Below are 13207 nucleotides of genomic sequence, written 5' to 3'. Positions count from 1 at the left end.
ATTTTAGAGCACACAACACGTGATGTAAATTCAGTTCAATATATTCAATTAGTTCCTTCACTGCCGGATGTTGGATCTGGAAAGCAACCCCTCTGTTTAGCTGCTGCACACTTGCACTCTGCGCACGTCGAATGTAAGGCGTGGTCTCCTACTCATAGAAGATAGCCGAAAGCAGCAAAGGTCTCGAATTCGTGGATCATTGAATAGACTTGGTAGAAATTAATATGCAATGCAGACAACTGTGGCATATCAAAAGGATAGCGAAAGGATGTTCGTGTTGATTACTCATTTGCATATTCATTAGATAAGCATTGATGTCTATCGATCAACAAGATATTATTTCATATTCAAGTCTATGATTATAATATATAGCATTTATGCATTAGCTAAAGCCCTATATGTAGAAAGTACTCTGGAATATTAATACTACTTTTATTGTTATTATTATTATGTTAATTGTACTTCTCTGTCTTGCAGGTTATCTTCTACGATTCAGATTGGAATCCCACCGTTGACCAGCAGGCCATGGATCGAGCCCATCGCCTGGGCCAGACCAAACAGGTGACAGTCTATCGGCTCATCTGCAAAGGCACCATCGAGGAGCGAATTCTGCAGCGGGCACGCGAAAAGAGCGAGGTAAGAAAACCACTAGGGCCCAGGAAACCGCAAAACCCTATTCAGAAATACAAACAAAAAGCAACCGCTTGGAGTTTCTTCTTACGTCTGTCATATATTAGGCACGTGCGCGGACTTCCCCCTGCCTGATTTGATGTTGCATGGGGCATTGTTGCGCCTTATTCAAAATGTTTGAATGAAACTCGAGCCGCACGCATGAAACACTTGTACACGATGTGCATTGTTGGGGCAGCTATAAAGGCTCGGGTAAACCGATACCGGAAATTAATTATACAATTGGTTAGGCGACATTTCGGTTACGCCTTTAAATTCTCTATAGAAGCAACCCATTCAGGGTATGTTTTTCTTCATTTCTCTCTATTCTTTTCTTGAGCTCTGCATTTATTAGTTTAATTGCTCCGCTCCTGATTATCATATTAAAGTGCTTAGGCCGCCAGAACGGAAGCTAAGTAAGTCTCAGCACAGTCCCAGGCGCTACTCAATTTTTACGCGTTTCATTTCATTTCCTGGGGCGCTGCTCTTTTTATATTTTCGGCATATTTATGCATATTATTTCTATATAATTATATTTGATTATTTTCAGATACAACGCATGGTTATAAGTGGCGGCAATTTCAAACCCGACACCCTCAAGCCCAAAGAAGTCGTCTCACTGCTTTTGGATGATGAGGAAATCGAAATGAAATGTAAGTAGTGCGAGTAAATCAGGAGAAGTAACTGATGTATATGTATTTGTTTAAAAAACAATCTAAAATCGAAGACTTAGTAGTAGATTGAAATAGTATACTACTTTTCTCTCCTCATAAACAGTTGAAGTTCATTGCGTAAACCTTTATTAAAATATTTGATTTGGCTATCTCTTCAACACAGATCGCCAAGAAGTGAAGCTGCAGGTTAAAGAAGAGACTCCCTCCACCTCCTCACCCATCCCAACAGCAACAACAACAGCGGCAGCTGCTGGTGCAAATGAACGTAAACGACGCAAGCCAAATAAGGTGAGTAAACACACCAAAAGAGAATAACCGCTAATTGCTTAATTAAAACCAAAATTTGTAGTAAGAGAAAAAAATAAACGCTATGCAGATCGACATGCGTAAAGCGGCAGAGACTTCCGCTCGAAAGTCAGACTTTCTTTTCGATCTAAAGCAGAAATCGTGCACTTCAATTGTTCTTTTACGCATGATCCAAGTTTGCTGTTAATGGCCACTTATTAGACCAAATTTACACTTGTTACACGCAGCGACAAGTTTTCCAGTCTCAATGAAAGTAAATGATCTTTTAAGTGAAGTTCAAATTGCGTCTCGGCCATATACAGCTGCAGCTGTGATGGAATGGAAGGGGTTAAGTGAGACAGCTTAAAGTCTGGCTCTTTTGTTGTTCTTACTTGGGCACTGCATGGTGGTCATGGTCACGTGATTCATGCAACAACAACAATAACAACAGCAGCAACAGCAGCAACAACGACAATTCAATTTGCTACAAGACTCAACTCATCGTTGAGCTGGTCTTGGTCTGTTACGTAGCGTGCTTTGAACTTGCTGCCAGCTTTGGGCATATACGTAGTGGATCTGTTGTTGCTGCTGCTGCTGCTGCTGCTGCTGCCGCCGTTGCTGCTTCTGCCTATATTCATTCATCCAAGTGTTGTGTTCCCTACGACCATATATACATATAAAGCAAACACTTTGCTTTAACCAACTTGGCTCTGGCTGTCTTCGAAGTCTTGAAAAACAGTTTCAAGTGCCTTGTGCCTTGCTGCCTTGTGGGCTCTGGTGGGCTTCGGTGGGCTTGTGGGGTGCTGTTCGACTCTTTTCGTTTTGGTTTCGCTAAATGATTTTGTGCGTTCAATGGAACACTGATTATGGTCTGTTGCCTCTTTGTCTTTTCATTTCTCTCTCCGTTTTTGGTTAGTTCTACTCGTAGCTCTCCTAACCAAAGTCTCGCTGTGGGGTACGGCAACAGCGGCAGAGGCAGGGGCAGCGGCGTGCACTCAAGTTCATATACCACCATAGCGCATACAGTCGGCATGTAAGCGCGTTTAATGGCACGCAGCCATGTTTTTCTTCTGCTTCGTCGTTCTTCTGCAGCTACAGCAACTACAGGCTGCGCTGTCAATGGGGAAGTTCAAGTTTCAGTTTCTAGTATTGAAAATACCCAAGTCTGAGGTTAGGTATCATTGAGACATAGCGTAAAGCCAAACGATTCATTCGAAACAGATTGCAGCACATTTATGTCTGATTGTTTATTAAGTTTGCAACGGTATTTGGGTCTGACATTTACTTTGCTTAGTAGGCACTAGTACATGCTCCATTGGTTTAAGTGGGCTGTCATTAAATGTCGTCGACCTATTTAGGAAGCCACGTGGAAAATAAATACTTAGAGATTTCTTTGTATGTTTAGGCATTGTAACCGTTAACTATTATATTAAAGGCTACAATTCTTTAAATTAGAAAACGAACTCTGGCAGAGTCCAATTATATTATGTAGTTACCTTGAAACAACTTTAATCCTACTTTAAATAAAATCAGCTACTGTGCTGCCTATCTACTTAATGGCCGTCGAAATCTTTGCAAATTCTATGCAAATTACTTGAGTGCTACCCTAGTGCCCAGTTCCTGAAGCATGGCTGTTAAAGCGTCCTACTTTGGGGCTGACCGGCCCTAGAATCTGAAGCAATAACTCAAGTCTCGGTTTGGCATGAATTATTTTAATGCCACACAAACTCAAACGAGAACATGAAGAACTCGAAGAATGAGAAGAAGAACAACAACGGGGACTGGCATAAATTATAAATGAAACATTTTGTAGATCGGTTAGTTAGGGTGGACCGCAACGAAACGTATAGATAAAGAGACGATATTCGTTGTTATCTTATTTCCGTTGCTCATAAAAATGCTAATCGTTTTTATTGTTACATTCAAAATTAAACACATTTTTATTGTATTTGTTTTAGGATGCTAATATGGGCGGCATTACGATTCCGGCAGACGAAGTCGATGGTGCACAATGCAGCCCAGCTGCCAAGCGCATTAAACAGGAGTTTGAAGATAGCAGCATTGACATGGGCAGACCGTCATCCACATCCAGCGGCGGCACAGATACCAACAACCAAATACTCGGCCAAGAGACTTATGTGCCCGGTGCGACGCGTGTGCGAAGCCAACAACAACAGAAACAGTCACAATCGGCCAACAATTCCGATAATGAGGCTTTGGTAGTGGACGGCGATTGTCCATCGGGAATGTCTCAAACTGATTCCATGAGTAAGTACTATGAATGCTCATTACTTTGTATTATGGTACATATTAGGGCACATAATACCTTGTGTCAAATAAGTACCCGGAAATTAGTAATATATTTATGGAATGACCTTAACAGGTGATAAATTATTGAAATGTTATATAAAAATATATAGAACCCAAAGTTGATATGGTATAAATATAACCATATTCCTTTAAACACATATTCCTTTATTCATCACATTTGTTACTTTCATATATATATATATACATAAATATTAATATACATATATATATATATAAATCTATAGGCGTTGCGTTATGTGAGACGTCTTTCCTCAATTTAAAAACTTATAAACCTTTTGCCCATAAGCCACAACATCTACACCAAAGCTTTGAGTGTTAGACGCCCTCATGAAATGTTACCTGTCTCTGTGTGTGTGTGTGTGTGTTGCATCATATGCTCAAATTCTTAAAATACTCCAATCACTTTATAATTAATAATTCAAATTATTTGGCAATAACGAGCGATTGGCAAGGCGCACAGAGCGAGACATATGCATCGCAGAATGCGGTCTACCAGCCGAACAAGTTGGCTTAAGCCAGTTGGCCTGTTTGTTTGTTGTTATGAGCTGCATATTATATATGTGGGATGTGCAACAGCGGCAGCAACATAAATCCATGATTGCTGCAGCTTGTTAAGCGGCCTAAAAACTAAAAAAGCTGAACAACCGAGAAACGCATGCATTCGATTTGCATGCGCTGAAAATGTTGCTTCATTTGAAATTTGTTTAACAATTAACAAATCGAAAGTACAAGACGTTGAAAAGTAGGCAACACGATGCGACAGACAACAAACTGATGACCAATCGCGACAAGTGCAACGCCAACAGTTTCAACCCGTTGTTAAAGTCAAATTTGCTCAACAACAACAACAGCAACGGCAGCCACAACATGCGAAATGTTACCTGTCTGCTGGCAGGCTTGGCCAACTATTTGGCTAACTGGCTAACTGTCTCACAGATGGGCCGTAGTTGCTGCAGCAAACGTAGCTTACTAACTCGGCTTATTGGCATCATTGTTATTCCCTGCAGTTAAGATTAGAGTGTGGGACGTGATAAACCATTTGAGTAATCGGAGTGAGCTACGAATGATATGAAGAAATATTTAATATAGAAATATAGATGGGAGATGAGAATTACTTTAATAAATTAATTTCTAATATACAATTATCCGAAAACAAATTTAATAAAAAAAAAAACTGGTCGGAATTTTACAAAATTAAAATGGAAGAAGAAGCCAAACATGTTCCATTTATATTTATTTTGTTAGCTTCAATTCTGAGAATCGGAAAAATATAGTTAAATATATTATAAATATATTAATATAAAAATATTCCAAACAAGTTTCCATACTCTACTTTTGTCTCTGTCTACAGGGTATACTCCCATCGAGCAGGCTTATGTTATATTTGCTTCTTTTTTTTTACTAACTGCCGTTGATAACATTGTCATTTGTATTGGCCACAGTTTGTTGGCTACGTACGCAACCCAATTTAATATCAGTCGTTGCCTGGAAATTGTTACTGCGAGTCGACAGTTGATTATGTTCCCCAATGGAGCTCGCTTGTCAGTCAGGCAGACAGCCAGTTAGTCAAAGAGTGAGTTAGACGGTCGCAATGCTGTTGGTTGTTTGTGTTTTTTGGCCTATTGATTTGACAGTTAGCTGTTTGGCTTGGGCTATGCATTAAAATGCCACAAAAAAACAAAAAAAAAAAAAAAACGAGGCGCTCATAAATATTTTTTATATGCCATTTCTTTGGGTTTTGCTTGCGGCTCTGCAGGGCTTGGCAAATGAAAACATCTAATTTAATCAATGGATTCACGTGTTGTGGCTACATAAATTGTAGCCACATTTGCAGTTTCAAGCTATTTTGTCGATTTCGTAATTTTTTCTAGACGTTTATTTGCTGTTCATTATGGGGCCATACTGAGAAACTGTCATGAGAGCCGAAATCGACGAACGGATTTGTCGTTATTTAAATTTAAATATTGTGTGAGCAATTAAATTGATTTTTATCGACTCGATGACAACTTGTAAAATAACAAAACAAAATCGAAAACACAAGCATCTATCACCTATATAATGATTGATTAATTTTTGATCGTCTTTGTTTTCGCTGGGAAAATTCATTTTCTTTAAGATGTTTGGGAAAGCAAAGCCAGAGCAGGGTATTTAGCTTTAAAGCAAAATTCATTTATATTGATTAAACTAGTAATGTTGTTTCAAATAAATATATTTGCTTCGACTGTTAAACTATATTTTATTAATCAATTTTAAATATTGCTCCTCTGCATATTTATTAACAACTTGCTCACGTTCCAAGCTAGCTGACCAGGAAAAACACCCCACAAATTCCCAGAATGGCTTAAACTAATCTAAATCCTTATTTGTTTGCTAATTGCAAATGACATGGCCAATTTGCAATAAATGAGGTATTTCTTGCAATTACTTTTAGCTCAACTGGCCAGTCGCTGTTTACTAATTATTGGAGCATTTATGTAATTAAACGACTTCCTTTTGCCTGGTGCCCAACCTTAAGCGCGAGTTCCGTCAATTACGCGTGCCTCACGCACTCGACACTACTTAAAAGTTGAAACATTTGCTTTACGAGTATGTTTTACTCAACGGCATTCCATGAGCAGCACTTGATGCGATCCATAGCAACGGATTCATCAGCGTTTCGCTTTCCTCTGTCCACCGCATATCTTAGCACATTTAATTTTATGCAGCAGGATTTTTTATGCCATTTGTTGCCGTTGCTTGTTCGTTGCCCGTTGGTTGTTGGCTGTTTGCTGTTGGTTGTAAATAATTTTTTCCAACTTTTCCGGCAACAGTGCTAGAAATGTGGGTTAGTTTTACAATGCACTAGGTAGTCCACAAATCATCCGGCCGGCTAATTAGTTAGCTGCTGACGCTGTATCGTGCGAGGCATTCAAATTGCAATTCCATTTTAATGTTTGTGTTGTATAACAAAGTTGGGAAAACAATTTTTTAATTGCATTTCATTTAAGTATATTTCGCTTAAGAAATAGACGCGTGCCAATTGTACTTGATTCAGTGGCGCAAGATACTTTCTTAAAGAGACCCGTTAACGCACAGATACAGATACAGATACAGATACAGATACAGATACAGATACAGATACAGATACAGATACAGATACAGATACAGATACAGATACAGATACAGATACAGATACAGATACAGATACAGATACAGATACAGATACAGATACATATACAGATACAGATAGAGATACAGATAGAGATACAGATACAGATACAGATACAGATACAGATACAGATACAGATACAGATACAGATACAGATACAGATACAGATACAGATACAGATACAGATACAGATACAGATACAGATACAGATACAGATACAGATACAGATACAGATACAGATACAGATACAGATACAGATACAGATACAGATACAGATACAGATACAGATACAGATACAGATACAGATACAGATACAGATACAGATACAGATACAGATACAGATACAGATGCAGATGCAGATGCAGATGCAGATGCAGATACAGATACAGATACAGATACAGATACAGATACAGATACAGATACAGATACAGATACAGATACAAATACAGATCCAGATACAAATAAAGATACAAATACAGATCCAGATACAAATAAAGATACAGATACTGATACAGAGCAACGAGCTACGACAACGTGCTACGCCCATTCGAAAAATGTGCCACAGCCCGTATTTATTATTCATTTGATTTATCATAGATCCTTGTCCACTTTGTCAGACATATAAATAATTAAAGAAACAGTTGTAAACAAGGTGCAAAACTCCCAAAGAACATGACAACACCAACAACAATAATATTCAACAAAAACAGCAACACCAAAAACAACAGCAACAACTAAGAAATTCAATGAAAATCACGAAAAAAGTATCTCATAGAATACACGTTAGCCATGAGATACAATTACGCTGAAATCTTGTCAGCAAATCAAAACTGCGAACAAAAACGCTGATTGGCCACAAAAATTCACACAGCTTACAAATAATTACAAAATGCGCTTCGATTGCATGTGAAAAACTAAATCAAAATATATCAGAAGCAGGCAGGCAAGAGCTTAAAAGTCGAAGATTAAATACACTTAGAAGAGAATTTTTATAATCCAAATTAATGAATTAATAAGATTTGACATAGGAGATATCTTAGGAGAAATCAGATAATATTTTATTATCTATTTAAAATTTTTTTTTTTTTTTTTTTTATGTTTATCATTTATTGTTATGAAATTTCCAGAATATTGGGCTAGTCTGTATATAAGAATTGATTTTTGGTATATACTATATAATCTACCTGATTGAAAATAAAGAGACTGTATTCAATTTTTTTTTTTATTTTATACAAAAAAAAAAAATAATAATAATAATAATAATAATAATAAATTAAAATAATAACCCTTTTCAGATTTTTAGTTTTCTTACTGTTGAATAATTTTGAGCAGTGTATTTAAAGAGAAACAGCTGAAATGCCAGTCAGAAGGCATACGAAAAATGTGCGTTTCGTTGAGCTTTTATATGAATTAAAAATAAATTGCATAGGCTCGTTGTCTAATGGCTGCTCGGTATGCTTGCTAAATTTGTTATTGTTGTTGGTTGATTGTCTTAACTGACGCTGGCGCATAAATTTACACCTTATTGGCCCCCATAGCGCCCAGAGCGAGTACGTGCCCGGCCAGATTCAGCCCCAGCAGAGGCTGGCTAAGACTCGTTTATTATTAAATAACTAGTAGTGTGCGTGTGCGTGTGTGTGTGTACAGATGGATCGCGGATCAGATTGGCTGTTTGCAGTTGCCACTTGTCTGTTTGATTTAAAACTTTATAATTAAAGTGGTTTTGACTTAAATTGGTTAATCATATTTATATGTGAAGTATTCCAAAAGCCAACAAAAAAATAAATAAATTAAATGAATAACATTCGAGTGCAAATGAATAGCGAATTGAGCAGAATTTGTATTTGGAATTGGTGGGCTGTGAATATGCGAGTAGATTTAATTTCAAGTCGAGAATTTTGTCATTCTGTGAATTCGTTTTTGATTGTGCAAATGCTTGATAATTTGACTTGAGTTGAGAAATAAAGCAGGTAAAGTTTAATCAGAGTCATTAAGTAGACACTTATGAGGGAGATATTCGACTCACTTTCTTCGATTCGAAGCTATAGAAACTTTCTCTCTCTCTCTCACTCTCCTTCTCCGCAACTATCAAGGAATAGTTTTAGTTATAGACCGTTTCCTTTCCGATAAGGCGAATAGTTTATTTATGTTTCACTTCTGGCTGGCCATATTTTGGATTTTATATCAAAGTAAATAATCGCCGCTGGCGTTTATAAATCTTGGAGCCTAGTCGGCCCCCTCGTTCAAACACAATGTAAACGGCTCAATCACGACGCACAGCATCGGATCGGAGGAGATGCATGGATCCATGGTTGGCGACACGCATTCGAGGTCATAACCCAATTCCTTCTGTCGCCGATTCTCTCCGACTGGCTGTCAACGAACTGGTCTGCCACTGATACCGGTAGTACACACTCGATCATCAATAGCCGCTGTACGTATTAGCCGAATGCCATGGCCCCATCCATTGCACAGATGCTCTGCTGCTGGCCCGTTGGCTCGTCTAGTCGACGCTGGTCTCCTTGCTCTCTCGATGCCCAATTGAAATTCGGTGCGCATTGCAATCGATCGCACTTTTTGCCTTCTGATTGTGCGAGCGAGTACCTTTCTAACGTAGTCGTTGTCGTTGTTGCTGTTGCTGTCGTTGTCGTAGTTCGTTTGTCTGCTGTTTGGTTTGCCTGCTCGTCTTCTGGCCTGCTGGCATTGTCGCCCATCTTCATTATCATCCATGCTGCCGCGTGTTGCATTTGATGATGTGCATCGCCGCCGCCGCCGTCGCCGCTGCTAGCAGAATGCAACAAACAAACGTTGCCTTCATGTCGCCATCGACATGTTGTTGCTGTTGCTGTCGCTGTTGTCGTCGGCTGTTTGTTGGTTACCGTTGTCATGATTTGTTGTCGCCAGTTTCTAACCTGGTCATACCACGATTTTTGTCTGCATTTCTTGGCCGGCTTGCTGGAATTGCTTTTGCTTTCGTGGCAGTAGCCAGGCTTAATGCCTCAAGAATCTTAATAATTCCAAAGGTTTTTTCTTGCCTTCTTGAGTATTTCCTGTACAGCCGGAACTCACCGTCCATGTAAGGACAAACCTGCCCAGTTTCAAGTCAAAGTCATCAATCTGAGTGCGGCCGCAACTCCTACTCGACCGCAGAGTGGTGCTCATAACATGTGTGAAATTGACACCACATATGCCATCGGCTAGCCGGCGCTGGCGGCGGAAACAAAAGCAATTTTACGCTACATTTGCTTAATGATACAGCCCTCGGTACAGAAAGGCAGATGTTGCCCGCCACTTTTTGGGGCTGTAAAAAGAAGAGCTGCAACAACACGCCGAGCACTGAAAATAAAAAAAGTCAGATATGTATTCTCATTGATCATAACGACATGAGTTGCCTGCGAATATGTTCGACAAGGCGATAGCCTAGATCTTCTGCAATGGGTTATGAATTAGTTCCGCCAAATTCCATAGGATTATAGGCATCCTTGCATGAACTGCTTTGCTCTAGAAATTGAATTTGAAAATAATTATGGAATGCTGTTAACGACATGAAATAGAATTCAGAGTTCGTAGTTCGTAAAGGATTTCTAAAAATTGCCGTTTTTTATTTATTTTTGTTTTTGTTTTGGCCCACTACGACACTCAAAATTTATTTAGCAAAATGAGCAGCCGTTGGCAGCAATGGGTGGATCGTAATGCGAAGCCCAAGAACACATTTATAGCTCCATCCGCGCGTCTGCCACCGACTCGCTGGCAGAAGCCGGGCCCAATGAATCGACAGCAATGGATTCATTTTTACCAATGGGCCAAGAAGAATGCGCGTCCGCCGCCAGCTAATAGGGCTGAGCTCGCGCGAAAGCAAATGCAGGCGCCGACACAGATACAGCAGCCAAAACTGAGCCCGTTTGATCCGTACTCGCCGCTGATTTACATGTACATCGCATCCGAAGTGCATGCCAATAGGCAGAAGCAGAAGAGCCTACAGCAACATTTCGAGGTGCTCAGTCAGCCCAAATACAAGCGCGAAAAGTATGTGAAGCCACCCAAGCGGGAGCATCCGTATCGGCCGCAGCTCTGCAACCGCCCACCGCCCAGACCCGAGCGGGGGCGACCGGTGGCGAAGCCGAAAGTGCCGTGCTGCTTCCAGCACGAGAATCTGAGACTTGATTTCTGGTCGAAGATCGATTACAAAATCTCGCCAAATGCCCTTAAGGCCAAGGCCTCCAAGAAAGTCGTGGAGCTGGCCAAGCCGCGCACGTATCCACCCAAACCCCACTGCCCGCTGCCGGCGAACGCGAAAGAGCCTGCGCCCAAGCGCACGAAGATGTCTGCGAGGCAGTGGCGCGAGCACCGCATACGCCTCAACAGCCTGTCCTTGCCAAACCCCCGTGTCCTGCAGGAGCTGGGCAACAGATGTAACTGTACGCACTTTCAATGTCTATGTAAATTGTGTGGCTGCATGATGCGCGAGCCAAGGTAAACCGATTTGAGAGCGCAATGAACTACAACGTGTAACGTTCAATGCTCTATCAAATCGCTTTTCCATGGATTGCTGCATATTTTGCAGCCATTCGCTAAAATTCAATGTCTAAATTCAACCAACTATTTAAATTTGAGAGTAAACAAATTTTTATTTAATGAAAAACAAAAAAAAAGTTATCTCGTCTTAAAATATTTTTTTTCAAAGACCGATTTTGTCCTAATTGATCCTAAATATAGTTTGTTAATAATTATTTGTTTGTTTTTATAATTTAACTTACAAAATACTCACAGTATTCATAGAATGTCTGATATCCTAGTAAAATAACTGGCTCACAACAGATTCAGTTCGTTTTCGTAATTGTGTAGCATGCTGTGCATTGTTTTTTATTCAGGGAAAGCTTTTCATTGTTTCTGAGAGCCGCTTCAAAAAAACATCTGCTAGCCAGTGAAAAAAAAAAAATTATTCAAATTTTTCAAATCAAAAGTCTAAGTATTGCATAATCGTTGATTCACAAAACCTGTGAAGACTCCTATTCTTCAAGATGAGCTTTAACGACGAGGATGGCGAGCCATCAGAGCGGCGTGTGGTGGAGGAGGAGGAGAAGCCGGCGCCCTCATGGGTTGCTTGGTGCGAGCGCAACTCCCAGCCCATTAAGCGAAACTTACCCAGAGAGCCTCGGTATCTGACGCGTTGGCAAAAGCCTGGACCCATGAGAAAAAAGGAATGGAAACAGTTCTTTGCGTGGGCATTGGAGAAAGCGATGCCAAAGGAGCTGCCCATTGTGGAGGTGCCCATACCGTGCGCTCCCAAATATTTGCCATGTGCCCGTGAGCCGAAAAAACCGGATCCGGAGGCTCTGGCCGAGAAAATGGAGCAGCTGTCCAAGCCACTTGAGCGTAAGATGACACCCAAATACGTGAAGGAAAAACCATTCTATCCCTACTCTCCGGTCATTGTGTGGGGCCAGCCCGCAAAGCACGATAAGGGCCGACCCTTCCCGCCACCCTTCATACCCTGCTTTTTCTCAAATGACGAACTCGAAGATGATTTCTGGGCCGAGATGCGTTTCCCAGTGCGTCCGGCCGCCCTAAAAGCGCGCCCGTCTCCGCGGATACTTAGCTTGGCCAAGCCACAAGTCAAGCCGCAAAATCCGCCACACTGTCCCATTCCGAAGAGGACACCTGACCCACTGGATGTGCCGCCGCCGAAGCGCAAGAAATTCACACCACAAGGATGGCGTTTGCACCAAATACGGTTGATCTACCTCTCAAAGCCGGTGTCACGACCAGAGTTCGAGTATTTCTATATGTGAATCAATTAGGCTTATTTGTGTCTTTTAAATTCTAAGTGCTTAGTCCGGGGCTCGTATTAAAAATGTTAAGTCAAATCCCATCCGCGACTTCGCGTTCTTTACGAATGCAGCTTGCAGTGTTCAATTTCATAAAATTGCCCGGGCAAGCCAAAGTCGCTAAAAAATTAACCATTTCACGCTGATAAAAATTTCAATTTGTATCCTTGACGGGCCTTACACAGTAGCCACGACCACAACACAGACGCAGCTTGCCGGGGCCACAAAACATAATCCAAGCGCCCGGCCAGATCAGCCTGGCGACCAACCAG

The 13207-nt window shown here is 40.7% G+C and overlaps 3 protein-coding genes across 4 annotated transcripts in view; all 3 read left to right on the top strand.

Moving 5' to 3' along the window:
- Positions 1 to 13207, top strand: part of Ino80 (chromatin-remodeling ATPase INO80) — a 39558-nt gene that overhangs the window by 19940 nt on the left and 6411 nt on the right. For both annotated transcript variants that reach the window (XM_089462772.1, XM_089462771.1), the window contains 4 exons: positions 478 to 636; positions 1220 to 1322; positions 1507 to 1631; positions 3587 to 3896. In XM_089462772.1, the coding sequence (XP_089318898.1) occupies positions 478 to 636; positions 1220 to 1322; positions 1507 to 1631; positions 3587 to 3896 (697 nt within the window). The remainder of the gene's footprint in view (positions 1 to 477; positions 637 to 1219; positions 1323 to 1506; positions 1632 to 3586; positions 3897 to 13207) is intronic.
- LOC108608646 (uncharacterized) lies at positions 10638 to 11735 on the top strand. Its single transcript, XM_018000114.2, has one exon. It carries the CDS (start codon positions 10766 to 10768, stop codon positions 11582 to 11584), a length of 819 nt encoding a protein of 272 aa, XP_017855603.1. The 5' UTR covers positions 10638 to 10765; the 3' UTR covers positions 11585 to 11735.
- Positions 11975 to 12979, top strand: LOC108608648 (uncharacterized). The gene has a single exon (XM_018000117.2). It carries the CDS (start codon positions 12129 to 12131, stop codon positions 12897 to 12899), a length of 771 nt encoding a protein of 256 aa, XP_017855606.1. The 5' UTR covers positions 11975 to 12128; the 3' UTR covers positions 12900 to 12979.

Source organism: Drosophila arizonae, chromosome 2, assembly GCF_054131065.1.
Source record: "Drosophila arizonae isolate 15081-1271.41 chromosome 2, UAZ_ARI_1.0, whole genome shotgun sequence".
NCBI lineage: Eukaryota > Metazoa > Arthropoda > Insecta > Diptera > Drosophilidae > Drosophila > Drosophila arizonae.
The sequence above is the reverse complement of the archived record's forward strand: the minus strand, read 5'-3'. Positions and strand labels throughout refer to the sequence as shown.

What these genes read in the sequence shown, in the direction of transcription:
- LOC108608646 (XM_018000114.2), top strand. Translation starts at nt 10,766, where the DNA reads ATGAGCAGCCGTTGGCAGCAATGGGTGGATCGTAATGCGAAGCCCAAG.
- LOC108608648 (XM_018000117.2), top strand. Translation starts at nt 12,129, where the DNA reads ATGAGCTTTAACGACGAGGATGGCGAGCCATCAGAGCGGCGTGTGGTG.